The sequence below is a fragment of the Talpa occidentalis genome, unplaced genomic scaffold (genome assembly GCF_014898055.3).
Source record: "Talpa occidentalis isolate TD23 unplaced genomic scaffold, MPIMG_talOcc4v2.1 talOcc4.15, whole genome shotgun sequence".
Taxonomy (NCBI): domain Eukaryota; kingdom Metazoa; phylum Chordata; class Mammalia; order Eulipotyphla; family Talpidae; genus Talpa; species Talpa occidentalis.
This window is the reverse complement of record NW_023601543.1, coordinates 7,843,722-7,855,833: the sequence shown is the minus strand read 5'-3', so window position 1 is coordinate 7,855,833 and position 12,112 is coordinate 7,843,722. Positions and strand designations below refer to the sequence as shown.

At 56.4% G+C, this 12,112-nt stretch overlaps 1 protein-coding gene across 1 annotated transcript; it reads right to left on the bottom strand.

Moving 5' to 3' along the window:
• Positions 1–7,092: 7,092 nt before the first annotated feature.
• On the bottom strand, positions 7,093–8,557 carry SOX3 (SRY-box transcription factor 3). Its single transcript, XM_037512796.1, is given in 5 exon segments — positions 7,093–7,208; positions 7,211–7,354; positions 7,357–8,025; positions 8,028–8,361; positions 8,462–8,557. Coding segments are annotated over 5 exon segments (1,359 nt in total).
• Between the last annotated feature and the right edge of the window lie 3,555 nt (positions 8,558–12,112).

Below are 12,112 nucleotides of genomic sequence, written 5' to 3'. Positions count from 1 at the left end.
GATTTTTAACCTTTTGAGGAACTGTTTTTTTAAAGATTTATTTCATTTATTTATGCATACAAGAACAGGGGTACAGGCCAGAGACAGAGTGGGGAGCAGAACAGGCAGATCTACTGAACTACACTGCTGAGGGGAGCAGCGGGCAACTCAGGAGAGGTCTGCTGTGCCATGTGGGTAGCTCCCTGGCTGGCCGCTGATCCAACTCGTGCTGCAGTGGCCGCCCACAGATTGATAGCGCTGAGACTTAACCCCTTGTGACACCAGGGAGGCCCCCAGACTGTTTTATTTTTTAATTTTTGCTGCTAGGCTATTTTAAAAGTGACACTCTCATGGCGCGTTCCCACCAGGACTGTATAATGATTGTGATTTCTCTATATCATCAGCAACACTTGTTATTACCTATTTAACAATTGTTACTACAGCCATCCCATTGGGTGCTCCGTGCGATCTCATTGTGGTTTGGATTTGCATTTCTCAGATAACTGGTGACAGTGAACATCCTTTCACGTTCTTGTTGGTCATTTGTATATTCTCTTTGGAGATATGCCTACTTGCATCCTTTGCCCATGTGTTTAAAATCAACTTTGATGGACTTACCATTCATTTACAAAACTATGTCATTTCAAGGGTACCACTTCACACCTCAATATATTCACGTTTCAATCACCAAAGGTCCAGTGCCAACACACTACCACATTTCCCCCATGCCCCCTTCCTCTCCCCTCCCTCTCCCCCCTTTTACCCAGAGTAATTTTTTATTGTGTTTGGCCAATTAGGGTTTTGGGTTTTATTTTTGCTTTTTTTGTTTGTTTGTTTGTTTATATTCTACACATGCATGAAAACATCTGGTAACTGTCTTTCACTGTCTGACTTATTTTACTCAGCATCATCACCTCAAGATCCAGCTCTTGCTATTTAGTCCCAAAAGGTACTATTTCACCTTTAGCAATGGCTGAGGAGTGTCCACTGAGCATATAGACCACAACTTCTTCATCCACTTGTTTGTCGATGGCAGTTAGATGGGTTCCACGAACAACTGTTGTGATTACCGCTGCCGTGAGCATAGTGGTGCATATAGCTTTTCCTGTTAGTTTTCTTTTTTTAAAAGATGTATTTATTTATGCATACAAGAACAGGGGTACAGGCCAGAGGTGTGGGTGGTGAGAGGCTTCACCAGAGAGAGAGAGTGGGGAACAAAACAGGCAGATCTACTGAAATACTGTTGAGAGGAGCAGTGGGCGAGTCAGGAGAGGTCTGCTGCGCTATGTGGGTTGCTCCCTGGCCGGGGATCAAACTCTCGCTGCAGTGGCTGTGAATAGCTTCATAGGTTGCGTCTTAACCCCTTGCGCCACCAGGGAGGCCCCTCCTGTTAGTTTTCATATTCTTCAAATAAACGCCTTCAAATACTGCCGGATTCCATGGTATTTACATTTTTGATTTTTGAAGGACTCTCTCTCCATACTATTTTCTATGGAGGCTGCTCCAATTTACATCGCATCAACAGTAAATGAGCATTCCCATTCCTGCATGCTTATTTGCAGTCTTCTTGATATGCATTGGTCTACTTTTAATTTGTCTTTTTACTATTGATTTTTAAGATTGTTCATCTGTAGATACAAGCCCCTGACCAGATATGCGTTGCACATACTTTCTCCCATTCTGTGTGTCATCTTTCCATGTCCTTGATGCTGTCCTTTGAAGCAAAAATAGTTTAATTCCGGAGAAGTCCAATGTATGCTTCTGTTTATGTTTCTGTGTTTGGTGTCATACCGGTTTTCTCTTTTTTAATGGTGATGACTTATTTTACCTTCTTTCCATAGCAAGAACTGGCCACGACGATGAGAAACATTTGTGTGGGTGGGAAGTGCAGAGTCTGACCCAAGAGCAGGAGCTCCTCTCTGAGGAGTCAACAGAGGTGGCTAAGTAAGGTGAAAACCACAGCCAGCACGCACTGCACAATGGCTGTGTATCAGACACGTGCTCAGCTCTCACTGCGTCATTGTTGTGGTTTTAAATCCTTACAACAAACTGGAGACATCATTGTTCCACTTGACCTCTGAAGAAATCGAGGCTCAGACTGAGAAATTTAGGCTCTAGAGCCTAAAGCTGGTGAGGATCGGAGCCAGGTGGCAAATGCAAGCTTGATGTTCACAAGATTACACTGACCCCATTGGCTTCGAACCTCAGGGCCCCCATGCCTTCAACATGCAGCAAGAATCCTACTTATAATTTTAGAGTCTACTATGGAATGGACATGGTGCTAGGCATTGTTGAACTCACCAGTCTTTGCCCTCATGGAACTTCCAGACTAGGAAAGAAACCAACAGGCAGAATCATACAGATGAATATAAAATAACCAGTGAGGTCAGTGCTATGAGAGCTTCTGACAAGGAGATCTGTGCTAACTGGGCATCATGGAAGGCTTCCCAGAGGAAGTGAAGCTTGGACTGAGATCTTCGGCATCACATGAGACATCAGACTGTTTGAGGGAAGAACTTGAGAAAGAATATCCTGGGAAGGGGAATGGTAAAAGCCCTGAGGCAGGACAGACGGAAATGACACGTTTTGCCTAGTAGATTTTAATTATCGGAAATGTGGACTTGATGTGTAGGTTCGGGGAAATCCCACAGGTGAGAAACACAACATGCCCTGGGCATAAGAATCTTTAAGACAATGACTGGACTTTAACATTTATTTAGATAATGAACTTTCAAGAACCATGATTTATTTATACAACAGACACTCTTCCAAGAAGTCCTGGCTGGGGTTGGGCAGGGAGGGAGGTATAGAAGTGGGAGGAATTGAGTGAGTGAGAGGTGGGCGGGAGAAGGATCAGGCAAATCTTTTCTGAGCACAAAGGAAGCCACCAGAAAGTGATTAAGAAGGGAAGTGACAAGGATAAGATATGTGTCTGAAAGGTGGCGTGAATGCTCCAGGAAGGCTGGATCCGTGGGGAGCGGAGTGGGAGCCGGGAGAACAGGTAGGAAGCCGGGGCAGTGGGCCAGCAGGGGACAGTGGTGTGGGTGAGGGTGGTGGTGATGGGGAAAAGGGACAGTCTATTGTTGCGTCCAATTCCGCGGTGGGTGCTCACCTGGCCCCTACTCCACCTGGCCTGGGAGTCAGCCCCTGGAATTGCTCTCTGCCCCTTTGCGAATCGGGCAAGGTGGGTTGCCCGGGCCCCTGGGTTTCTGTGCCTTCTGGTTCCCCAGTGGCCCCTGCTCCCCACAGCCCAGGCTGTTCAGCTTGGCTCCCAAGGAGGTCTTTTTCTCCAGCGAGTGGGTCTGAAGAATGAAGGAGCCAGCACTAATCTGCTCCTGCTTACTGAGGAGGGCGCTTGGTGGGGGGTATATGGTGTGTTCCCCCTGCTTGTATTCCCTGCAGGCCCCATCCCTGAGGAGAGTGAGAGGATTACTGTTCCTGGGGCTCCGTGCCCCCTCCTTGCCCTAGAACAATCGAAAGCTTGGACTTTCAAATCTCAGGAAGACTTACCAGTATTCAAACTACTACCTAGCATTTTTGCATATTTTTCTAGACATGTGCACTTGTTTTTACTAGGTCACACTTACAGAATATACTTGTACATACCCTGCTCTTTTCACTTTGCGTTTTAAGCATTTCCCTGTGTCATTAAAATTTCTCCACACACAATTTTAATATCCAGAGTAGTCTCTCTCGAAAACACATTTTGTATAACCTTTTCCTACGTGTCAGACGTTTGGGTTTTGTGTAACTGTCATTATAAGGAGGTTTGTGATGAGCACCTTTGTTTATACATCTTTGCCTACATTTTGGAGGGAGAGTTCTAGAAGGGAGATTATGGAGGGAGGTTGTACAGACAGGACAGGAAAGAAAATGTCCATGTAACAAAAGGTAGCTCTGCTACTGTGGTGGGGGGAGCCAAAAGAGGGGCAGGTCAGCTTCCCTCCTTAAGGACTGCATGCACCCCAGCACCCCACATCACTTCCCCATTCCCCAGGTGGTGGCTGCTGGATGTCTGGGTGTCAGGAATTACCTTTTCTCTAAAGATCACCCTGAATTATGGGCATGAGAGGCAGTTGTGGTTGGGATTTTGCTGATCTTTCTCTTCATCTTGTGGCGAAGCAGAAAGCCCTCACAGGCCAGGGGAGCCTGGTGAGGCCATGCCACCAAGGAACCAGCTAAGCAACCGTGAGCTCCTTTAGGGGCCAACTTCCTCATAGGTAAAACCAGCCAGAGGCAGCGGGACTTGGGGTTTTGTCATTGTGGCCTTGAAGCAGCCGAACCCTTATTTCAAATGAAATCTAACCCAAACCCCAATCCATAAATCAGTTTGAGCTACAATTGTTCCGATAGAATTGTGGAGGAGAGGAGTGTGTGTGTGTGGGGTGGGGGGCGGTGCTCTGGTTTGCAACCTCTGGCCTGGAGGAAGAAACTTTCCTGCCACTTCAGGTCTCTTCCGTATGGCTGAAGTGAAAGAAACAAACTTTCATCTGGATTTAAATCCTCCAAATGTGCTGATTGATGAAATCTTTTCTTCCAAAGGCAATTTGGAAATCAGACAAAGTGGGGCACAAAGCTGTGGATGTTTAGAGAGGGAGTCAGCGGCATGTGAGACCTGGAAAGGGTGACCCTGGCACTTCTAAGAAGGCAGCAGCACAATGGACTCTTCCAAAAAGCAGTCAGTTTATCCCCCCCTTGGCACCGCCCCCTCAGTGGGACAGAATTGCTTGTTTTTACCCTCCCTTTCCTGGAGTCATTTCAGACCAAACCTGAGTCCACAATTGCTAGCAATTTGAACCCAGAGTAAGCTGTGGACAATTATTTTATTTAGGCCCAAACACTGTGAAAGATATGAGGGGGTGGATATGCAAAGTGTTTAAGCTCCTCTGGGGGACACTGTGTGTGTGTGTGTGTGTGTGTGTGTGTGTGTGTGTCCGACCTGGAAGACAGAGGTATTTGTTCCAATCACAGCAGCAAGTGTCTCAGCACTGCCCTGCCCGAAGGGCGCCAGGTCTGTGGCTGGCGTGGGAGATGTGGGAGTGGTCTTTAGGTCTCCCCGGACCCAACAGGCCTCACAAGAGCACCCGCAGAGGACCCTGCGCCCGGTCTGTAATCATAGCAGTGCACCCCCCCACCCGACCAGGGAGTGGGTGCCATGGGTGAGGGCTGGCTGTGCGATCATCTTCAGGGGAGGGGTGGCACTGCCTGGGATACCCGACCTTTCCTGGAGAGGCAGGGTGAGCTCAGTGTCAAGGATCCACAATGATGTGCAAAAAGCCGGTGAGACCCCTGATGCTGTGCAAAGCCCCCCTCCCAGACCCACCCCCACCTGCAGGTGAATGGCTGGCTTCTGGCTGGCTCGCACAAAGGAGGTAGGAATGTGGAATTCAGACCAATTTACGGAAGAGGCTGTGGCCCAGAGTCCTGGAGGACCTCAAGCCAAGAAACCTGTGGTCAGGAGTGGATGAGGGTAAAAACAGTGCACCAGGCCGGGCTTATTGCAAAGACCGAGTTCAGTTATTCTGGGATAGCGAGGTAACAGGATTAAGGGGATTAAGGAAATCACCTCAAACAGCTGAGGAGGGGGTGAAAAAACACTGGTTCTATTTGTTTTCTTCCTAGGCCCTAAACAGATACACTGGGGCCTTAGGGGCTGGCGCGAAACGAAGGGCCCTTCGGGGGGCACAGTGGAATGCCCCAGGGTCTCCAAGTGGAGGGAAGTGAGGGCGAGGAGTAGAAAGCGGGCGCCAGGCTTTCTCTTAGAAAACAAGTGCACTGCGCTCACAAGTTAACAAGGAAAACGTATCCGAGGAGTGTGAAGCTCTTTTACGAGCTAAGGTGCAGTTTTTAACCCCGAACCTTGCGTGGGGGATGCTGGCTGAACGCCTCGGCCACGGCGGTGGAAAGGGACCGATTTCGTGCTAGGGCCTCCCGTGGCCATCGGTTTTTAACAGGAGAATGGAGGTTTCCGAAGCTTTTTTCGTTTTGCAAATATTTCGGCTCGCCTGGAGTGCCTTCCCTCCCCAGTGCACAAAGGTAAAGGGGGCCGTTTGTGGCCGGCTTCCGCGGCCGCGGGCCGCCGCCCTCCGGCCCCGCGTGGCTGTCGCCGCAGACGCTGCTCCGGCGGCCGCTCACCGCGATCAACAAGTGCGTGGCCGCTCGCAGGAGTAGCTCTCGGAAGCCAAACCATTTTCCTGTTGGCGCTACGGTGGAACGTATCGGGAGCCGGTGTTTCGGCCGGCCGGCAGGTAGAAAGGGGGTGTTTCGGGTCACGCTCGCCTACCCGAGCTCCTGCCGCCCGAAGCACCCGCCCGCGGCGGCGGTCAGGGCAGATGCGGGGGTCAGGGGCTCCCTTAGCCGCCGCTAAACTTTCAGGCCGGCCCGCAAAATTATCAAGACTCCATTATGTTGGTTATAAAATTTATTGATCTCTCATTTAGGAATGAAGAGTAAAACCTTGAAAAATGTGAAACAAAATAGCCCCCGCCCCACCACCCAAACGAAATCCGAATACATTAGCGCGACAAAATAGGAAACAGATCACGGCAGAAATCACCAACTTAACAGCCTAAACGCAGACTGGACAGAAGCTGTCCCGCGGCCGGGGGGGCAGGCGGGGGACACACGCACACCTGGCTATAAATTAACCTTGGCCTCGGCCTCCGCGCCTCGGGCTCGGCCCGCTCCCCCCCCCCCCGACGCCACGCGGAAAACAGGGGCGAAGCGACCCGGGCGGGGGCGTCCCCAGCGCCTCGGAGTCTCCCTCCACTCACGGGTTGGCTAACAGCAAACTAACGAGACAAATGCCAGAGAGAAACGCAGGGACCCGGGAGGAGGCGGGGGCGGCTGTTCCTGGCCCAAGTCGCGGCGATCCCCAGCCTACAAAAGGGGAGGGAGGGGCGGCGGCGCGGGGCCGGCCAGCTCTCCAAAGTCCCATTTCCGCCGCTCGGGCGGGCTCGAGGCTTTTGTCCCAAACCCGACAGCGGCAGCCAAACTTTCGCTCTTCCCCAGCCTCGGCTCCGGCCCCGTCCCAGGCAAGCGAAGCGACACGACCGGGCGCCCCGACTCGGGGTGCAGGGCGGGCGGGGGCGGCGCGCGCGGGCGCCCGGGCGCTCAGATGTGGGTGAGCGGCACCGTGCCGTTGACCGCAGTCCCGGCGCCCTGGTAGTGCTGGTGCACGCCGTGCAGGCGGCCGCCCGGCAGCGGCGAGGCGGCGTCGGCCGCGTCCCGCCGGGGGGCAGGTACATGCTGATCATGTCGCGCAGGTCGCCGAGGCACGCGCGCTGCGAGTGCGACGCGATGGCGGGCGGCGGCGAGCTGGGCTCCGTCTTCACCACCGTGCCCATGGGGCCCAGGCTCATGGCGGCGGCGGCGCGGCCGCGGCGGCGGCGGTGGCGGGCGGCTGCCCGTAGGCGGCGGCCGCGGCCGCGGCGGCGGAGGGCGCCATGCCCCCGTAGCCCGAGGCGGCGGCCGCGGCGGCCGCGGCGTTCATGTAGCTCTGGGCGCCGGGCGGCATCATGGGGCTGTACTGCAGGCCGGCCATGTCGTAGCGGTGCATCTGCGGCAGCGCGGGCGGCGGCGGCGGGCTGCCCATGCTCGGGGGCTGCGCGTAGCCCAGCTGCTCCTGCACCAGCGAGTACGCGCCGTTGGGCCAGCCGTTCACGTGCGTGTACGTGTCCAGGCGCTGGCCCACGCCCACCGGGCTGCTGGCGGCGGCCGCGGCGGCGGCGGCGGCGGCGGCGGCCGCGCCGGGGGGCAGCAGGCCGCCGGGCAGCGAGTACTTGTCCTTCTTGAGCAGCGTCTTGGTCTTGCGGCGCGGCCGGTACTTGTAGTCCGGGTACTCTTTCATGTGCACGGCGCGCAGCCGCTTGGCCTCGTCGATGAACGGCCGCTTCTCGGCGTCGGTCAGCAGTTTCCAGTCGGCGCCCAGGCGCTTGCTGATCTCCGAGTTGTGCATCTTGGGGTTCTCCAGGGCCATCTTGCGCCGCTGCCCGCGGGACCACACCATGAAGGCGTTCATGGGCCGCTTCACGCGGTCCTGGTCGCCGCCCCGCCCCCGCCACTCGCGGCCCCGCCGCTGCCGGCGCCTGCGTTCGCGCCGCCGCCCGCGTTCGCGCCGCTCTTGCCAGCGCCGCCCGGGGCGGCGGAGGCGGCCCGCGCCCGCCGCTGGGGTGGTTGCCCCACGGGGCTCTTGAGCTCCGTCTCCAGCAGGCTGTACATCGTGGGAGCGGGGATGAGATGCGCCAGAGTGGCGGGAGGAGAAGGCGCGCCCGGGGCTGCAGGAGCGGCCACGGTGAAAATGCCCGGGGACTCCGTCGAAGGGGCGCCTGGGGGCCGGGGGGCCCGCGAGTCGGCTGGCAGGGCCGGCCGCCCGAAGAGCTGCTGCTCGGCGCCAAGTCAGCCGGCTGCTCGCACCTGATGCGCTGTCTGGAGCCGGTAGCCTTCGCAGTCTGGCCGGGCGCTCGCCCGGTCCCTTATATACCTGCTTGGATCCCCCGGGGTTGGGGCTCGGTCCGCCCCTCGCCACCGGGAGGCCGGATGATTGACAGACTCGCCGTGATGCGCCCTGGCCAATCATCTCGGAGCCCCCGTTCAGCCCCGCTCGAAAAAAAAAGTTCGGGGAGCACGGGAGTTCACCCCCACGCCCCTCTACGGCCGGGTGACGTGAGGAGACTTATTCAAGAGGCGGGAGTCCCGGACAGCCTCTCACAAACCACCAATTAGGGTCTCAAAAAGTTTGAAAGAATCAAACTCGAGGAGATGACCGACTAGTGAGGGGGGTGCGACAGCAGGATAGGGGACCTAAGGGGCCGAGGGCCGCCCGCACGGTTCAGAATACAACTTTGCAGCCCCCCCAAACCCCAGCGGGGCCAGGCTCCGGTCCACCCTACAAAGCTCCCCGCTATCGGCACGGATTTGCTCCCACCGCTTCTGCCGCAGGCGCTAGGGGCACCGGGCGTCGTCAGCTACCGAGGCGGCCTTGTGCAACCGTGGCGCCACAGAGGTGCCCACAGCTGCGGCTCCAGAAGCCCTCCTAGCAATCGGACTCTTTCCAGCCGGACCTGCCGCGGCCAACGCGCGAGCTGGCGCGCGCAGATGTAGCGGGGCCGGGGACCCGGGCACGCGAGGCAGGCTTCGGAATCGCAGGGCATTGGGGAGCTCTGAGGCTCTGGTGCTGTTCGTGGGCGAAAGAGCGAACACTTTCGCGTCCTGCTGCCCGCGCCGGGTGGAGGCGCTCACACGCCACGGGGTGGCAAGTGTGTGGGGGGCGAAGGGGGTGTAACGGCTACGGCGCTCTCTCCGAGGCCCCGCTCAGCGGCCCCTTTTTGTCTCTGCGCTCTGGCCATTTCGGTTTTTCCAGTCCGATGCCCCTGAGGGGGAGGGTCGGGCCCCTTGGAAAATCCGTTTTCATGGCAACACGGAGCCTCTCCGAGTGAAAGAAAAGTTTCTTGGAGGGGGCATGGTGGTCGGAGAGGAGCCGAGGCTGTCTTCGGGACGGACCTCCGGCCCCCTCCACAGGCCATGCACCTGCCAGGACCACTGAGCGCTGCTCTCGCCGCGCAGCCGCGCCGCCTCCCCGGGGAGCAGGCTCTGCTAACGGATTCCGACCTTCTCCTTTTTTCTTTTGCAGCCTTCCCGACTGGAGCCCAACAATCGGAGCTGGACCCTCACCCGCACTGGTGGGTTGTTCGCGGAAGAACAACCGCGCAGGAACCGCGGTTACGCAGAGTGGGAACCCAGACAATCGCCTCCGCCCACGCTGGCGAGTGGCACAGCTTCAGAGCCTCCCGGAGCCGCCCGAGGCGACGGGTGGGAAGGAGAAGCATAAGTCGCATGAACTGAAATAACGTGTTCACGCGGTGTGCGGCCTCGCCCCCTCCCCCGGCCTCGTGGAAAGTGGGAAACCAAAACACAGGTGTAAATCCTAAGTGTGAGGAAAAAAAAAAAAAGACAAGTCTCCAGACTTCTTGCACTTTAGCGTTTATGGAAGAGCAGAGGCTCCTGGGATACCTGCACGCCTAGCACGCTCCTCTTTACCGCACAATTTTAAAATCTTCTTTTGTAGCTTGGGGAACAGGACGCAGGGCAGGTCGGTTCTCCCGGGCTGGCGGGCCGCTGGCACCAGAACCCCGGCTCCCAGCTAGCGTCATTTCCCTCCAGTTTGCAGCCTTGCTACCGTCCTCTTATTTCTGAGTTTCACCTGATCCATGTTCTCCTGCTCATCAAACAAACGTTCCCACGCAGGGACGGCTATCATTTGAAAGGCTGTGCTGATTTAGAGTTTTGAAGTAAACTATTCGTAAAGGTTCTCTGTATGGATCGTGTGCGCGCAGAGCACCACGGGTGTGCACACTTAAGCTGACACAACGTGTCTCAGAAAAGGGAGTGACTGGGCGGTCCTCACCTGCACCCCTTTTCTTGGCAAACTGGCTGACAAAGCCAGATTTTCCTAGGCAAACCCACCTTCTCCCAAAGAAGCCCTGCCTTCTGCCGCCTTCTCCAGATGCCTGCTCGGGTTGTCTGGTCTCAGAGGCTGTTGCTAAGTGAAGCGAGTTTTAGGAAACCACCCAACCGACGCGCGGCCTGGCTTCCAGTAGCCTGACAGATGTCAGCATTCTTTCCAAGTTTTAGGACCCAAGTAAGCCGTTGTAGTGACAGCGCGGGGGGGGGGGGGGCGCATATTTCCCAAGGCCAAGGACGCCTATATCCTGCGCTCCTCTCCACAGCAGATCACCTAGTGAGTTGCTCCCTGACTCTGGTTGTCATTTGTCACAGCTAACCCTCGGCTTGGTTGAGCTCATCTTACCTTACACCCTTCTAGCAGATCTACCACCGTCTATTGCCAGGATCAGGCACCCTCTCCCACCCTTCTGGCTTCCCTCTGAGGTCCTGTTTAAACCGGTCGTTGTGCCCTGTGGTTCTGGGGTGGTCTACGCAGCCCCTATGTAAACGTCACGCAGAATTTTCTTAGAAACTATTGTGAGTCCTCAGCGCAAACTACCATTTCAATACACAGACATGGGTGACCATGAAGATGGGGAAGGAGCGGAAAGCGACCATTTCTCCTGGCCCACCTGTTCTCTGAGCAGGCGCAGACGCCAGTCCGCGACGCCACCTTGCAGGGCCAGAAGTGGCGCAGCGGGTAACCCTGAGGGGCCTCCATTCGGACGGGGCTAGGAGGCAGAAACCTGTGTCTCCAACTGGCACCCCGCATCCAGTGCGGAAAGCAAAGGGACCCAGCGGGACCCAGGAACCTCACCAACCTCTCCCAGCAGAAACCTAGAACTGGGCAGCTCTCTCGCCTTTTCGGGCTTCCCGGGGCGGCAGACCGAGCCCGCCCGGTGGGCTGGGAATCCAGCCAAGCACTCGCTCCCCATTCCCCGCCCTCCCTAGAGAGCTCGGGTTCCCTCCCACTGAGCCTGGGCCTGGGGCTCCTGGGACTCAGGGCGCGGCAACAGCGCCGTTTGTTGGCTTGGGTTGGAAACTTCACCCAGAGGCGCCCCCTCCCGCGCTTGCCCCTCGGGGTTGGACTTTGCCTCAGCCCAAGAAGAGGCTGCCGGCTTCGCCTCGGGCAGAAGCTGTGCTTATCCTAAGAAGGCCAGTTACGGCAAGACTTGGGGGATCCACGCGCTAGCCGGTTGGCCCAGCGGGATCTGGTTTCACAGGGCGCTCGGGATCTGCCTTCCTCTGGTTTTCACCCTCGGAGCAGAAGTCAGGTGTCCGGAGGGCTTCCTGTCTGCAAAGGATGCCTTCAGCAGGTGTGCCTTAGAAGAGCAGAGCAAGAGAGTGATTTTGCAAGGTGGTACCCTTTGTGGATCCCTCCACAGCGAGTGCTCCTGGGGAAACTTCCTAGTGTCCCCAACTATATTAAAACTCAACCTGTTCGAAGAGATTCCCTCTGCATACAGGGGGGTGAGGGGTGGGGATGGAATGGGCGGGTGTCAGTGCCCCTCCTAGCCCTGAACACTTTCTCTGGCTCCCCCGCCCTCTGAGGCCTGGGCATAGGGTAAACTGTTAGCTTTTTGCAGGTGCAGCTGAGCCCAGGAAAGTGATCTGGCTTCAAGGAGGTAGGAAACAGTTATCCTGCATCCTCAGAAGCAATTTGCTTTCCAGCAAGGGAAAAAAAAAAAAG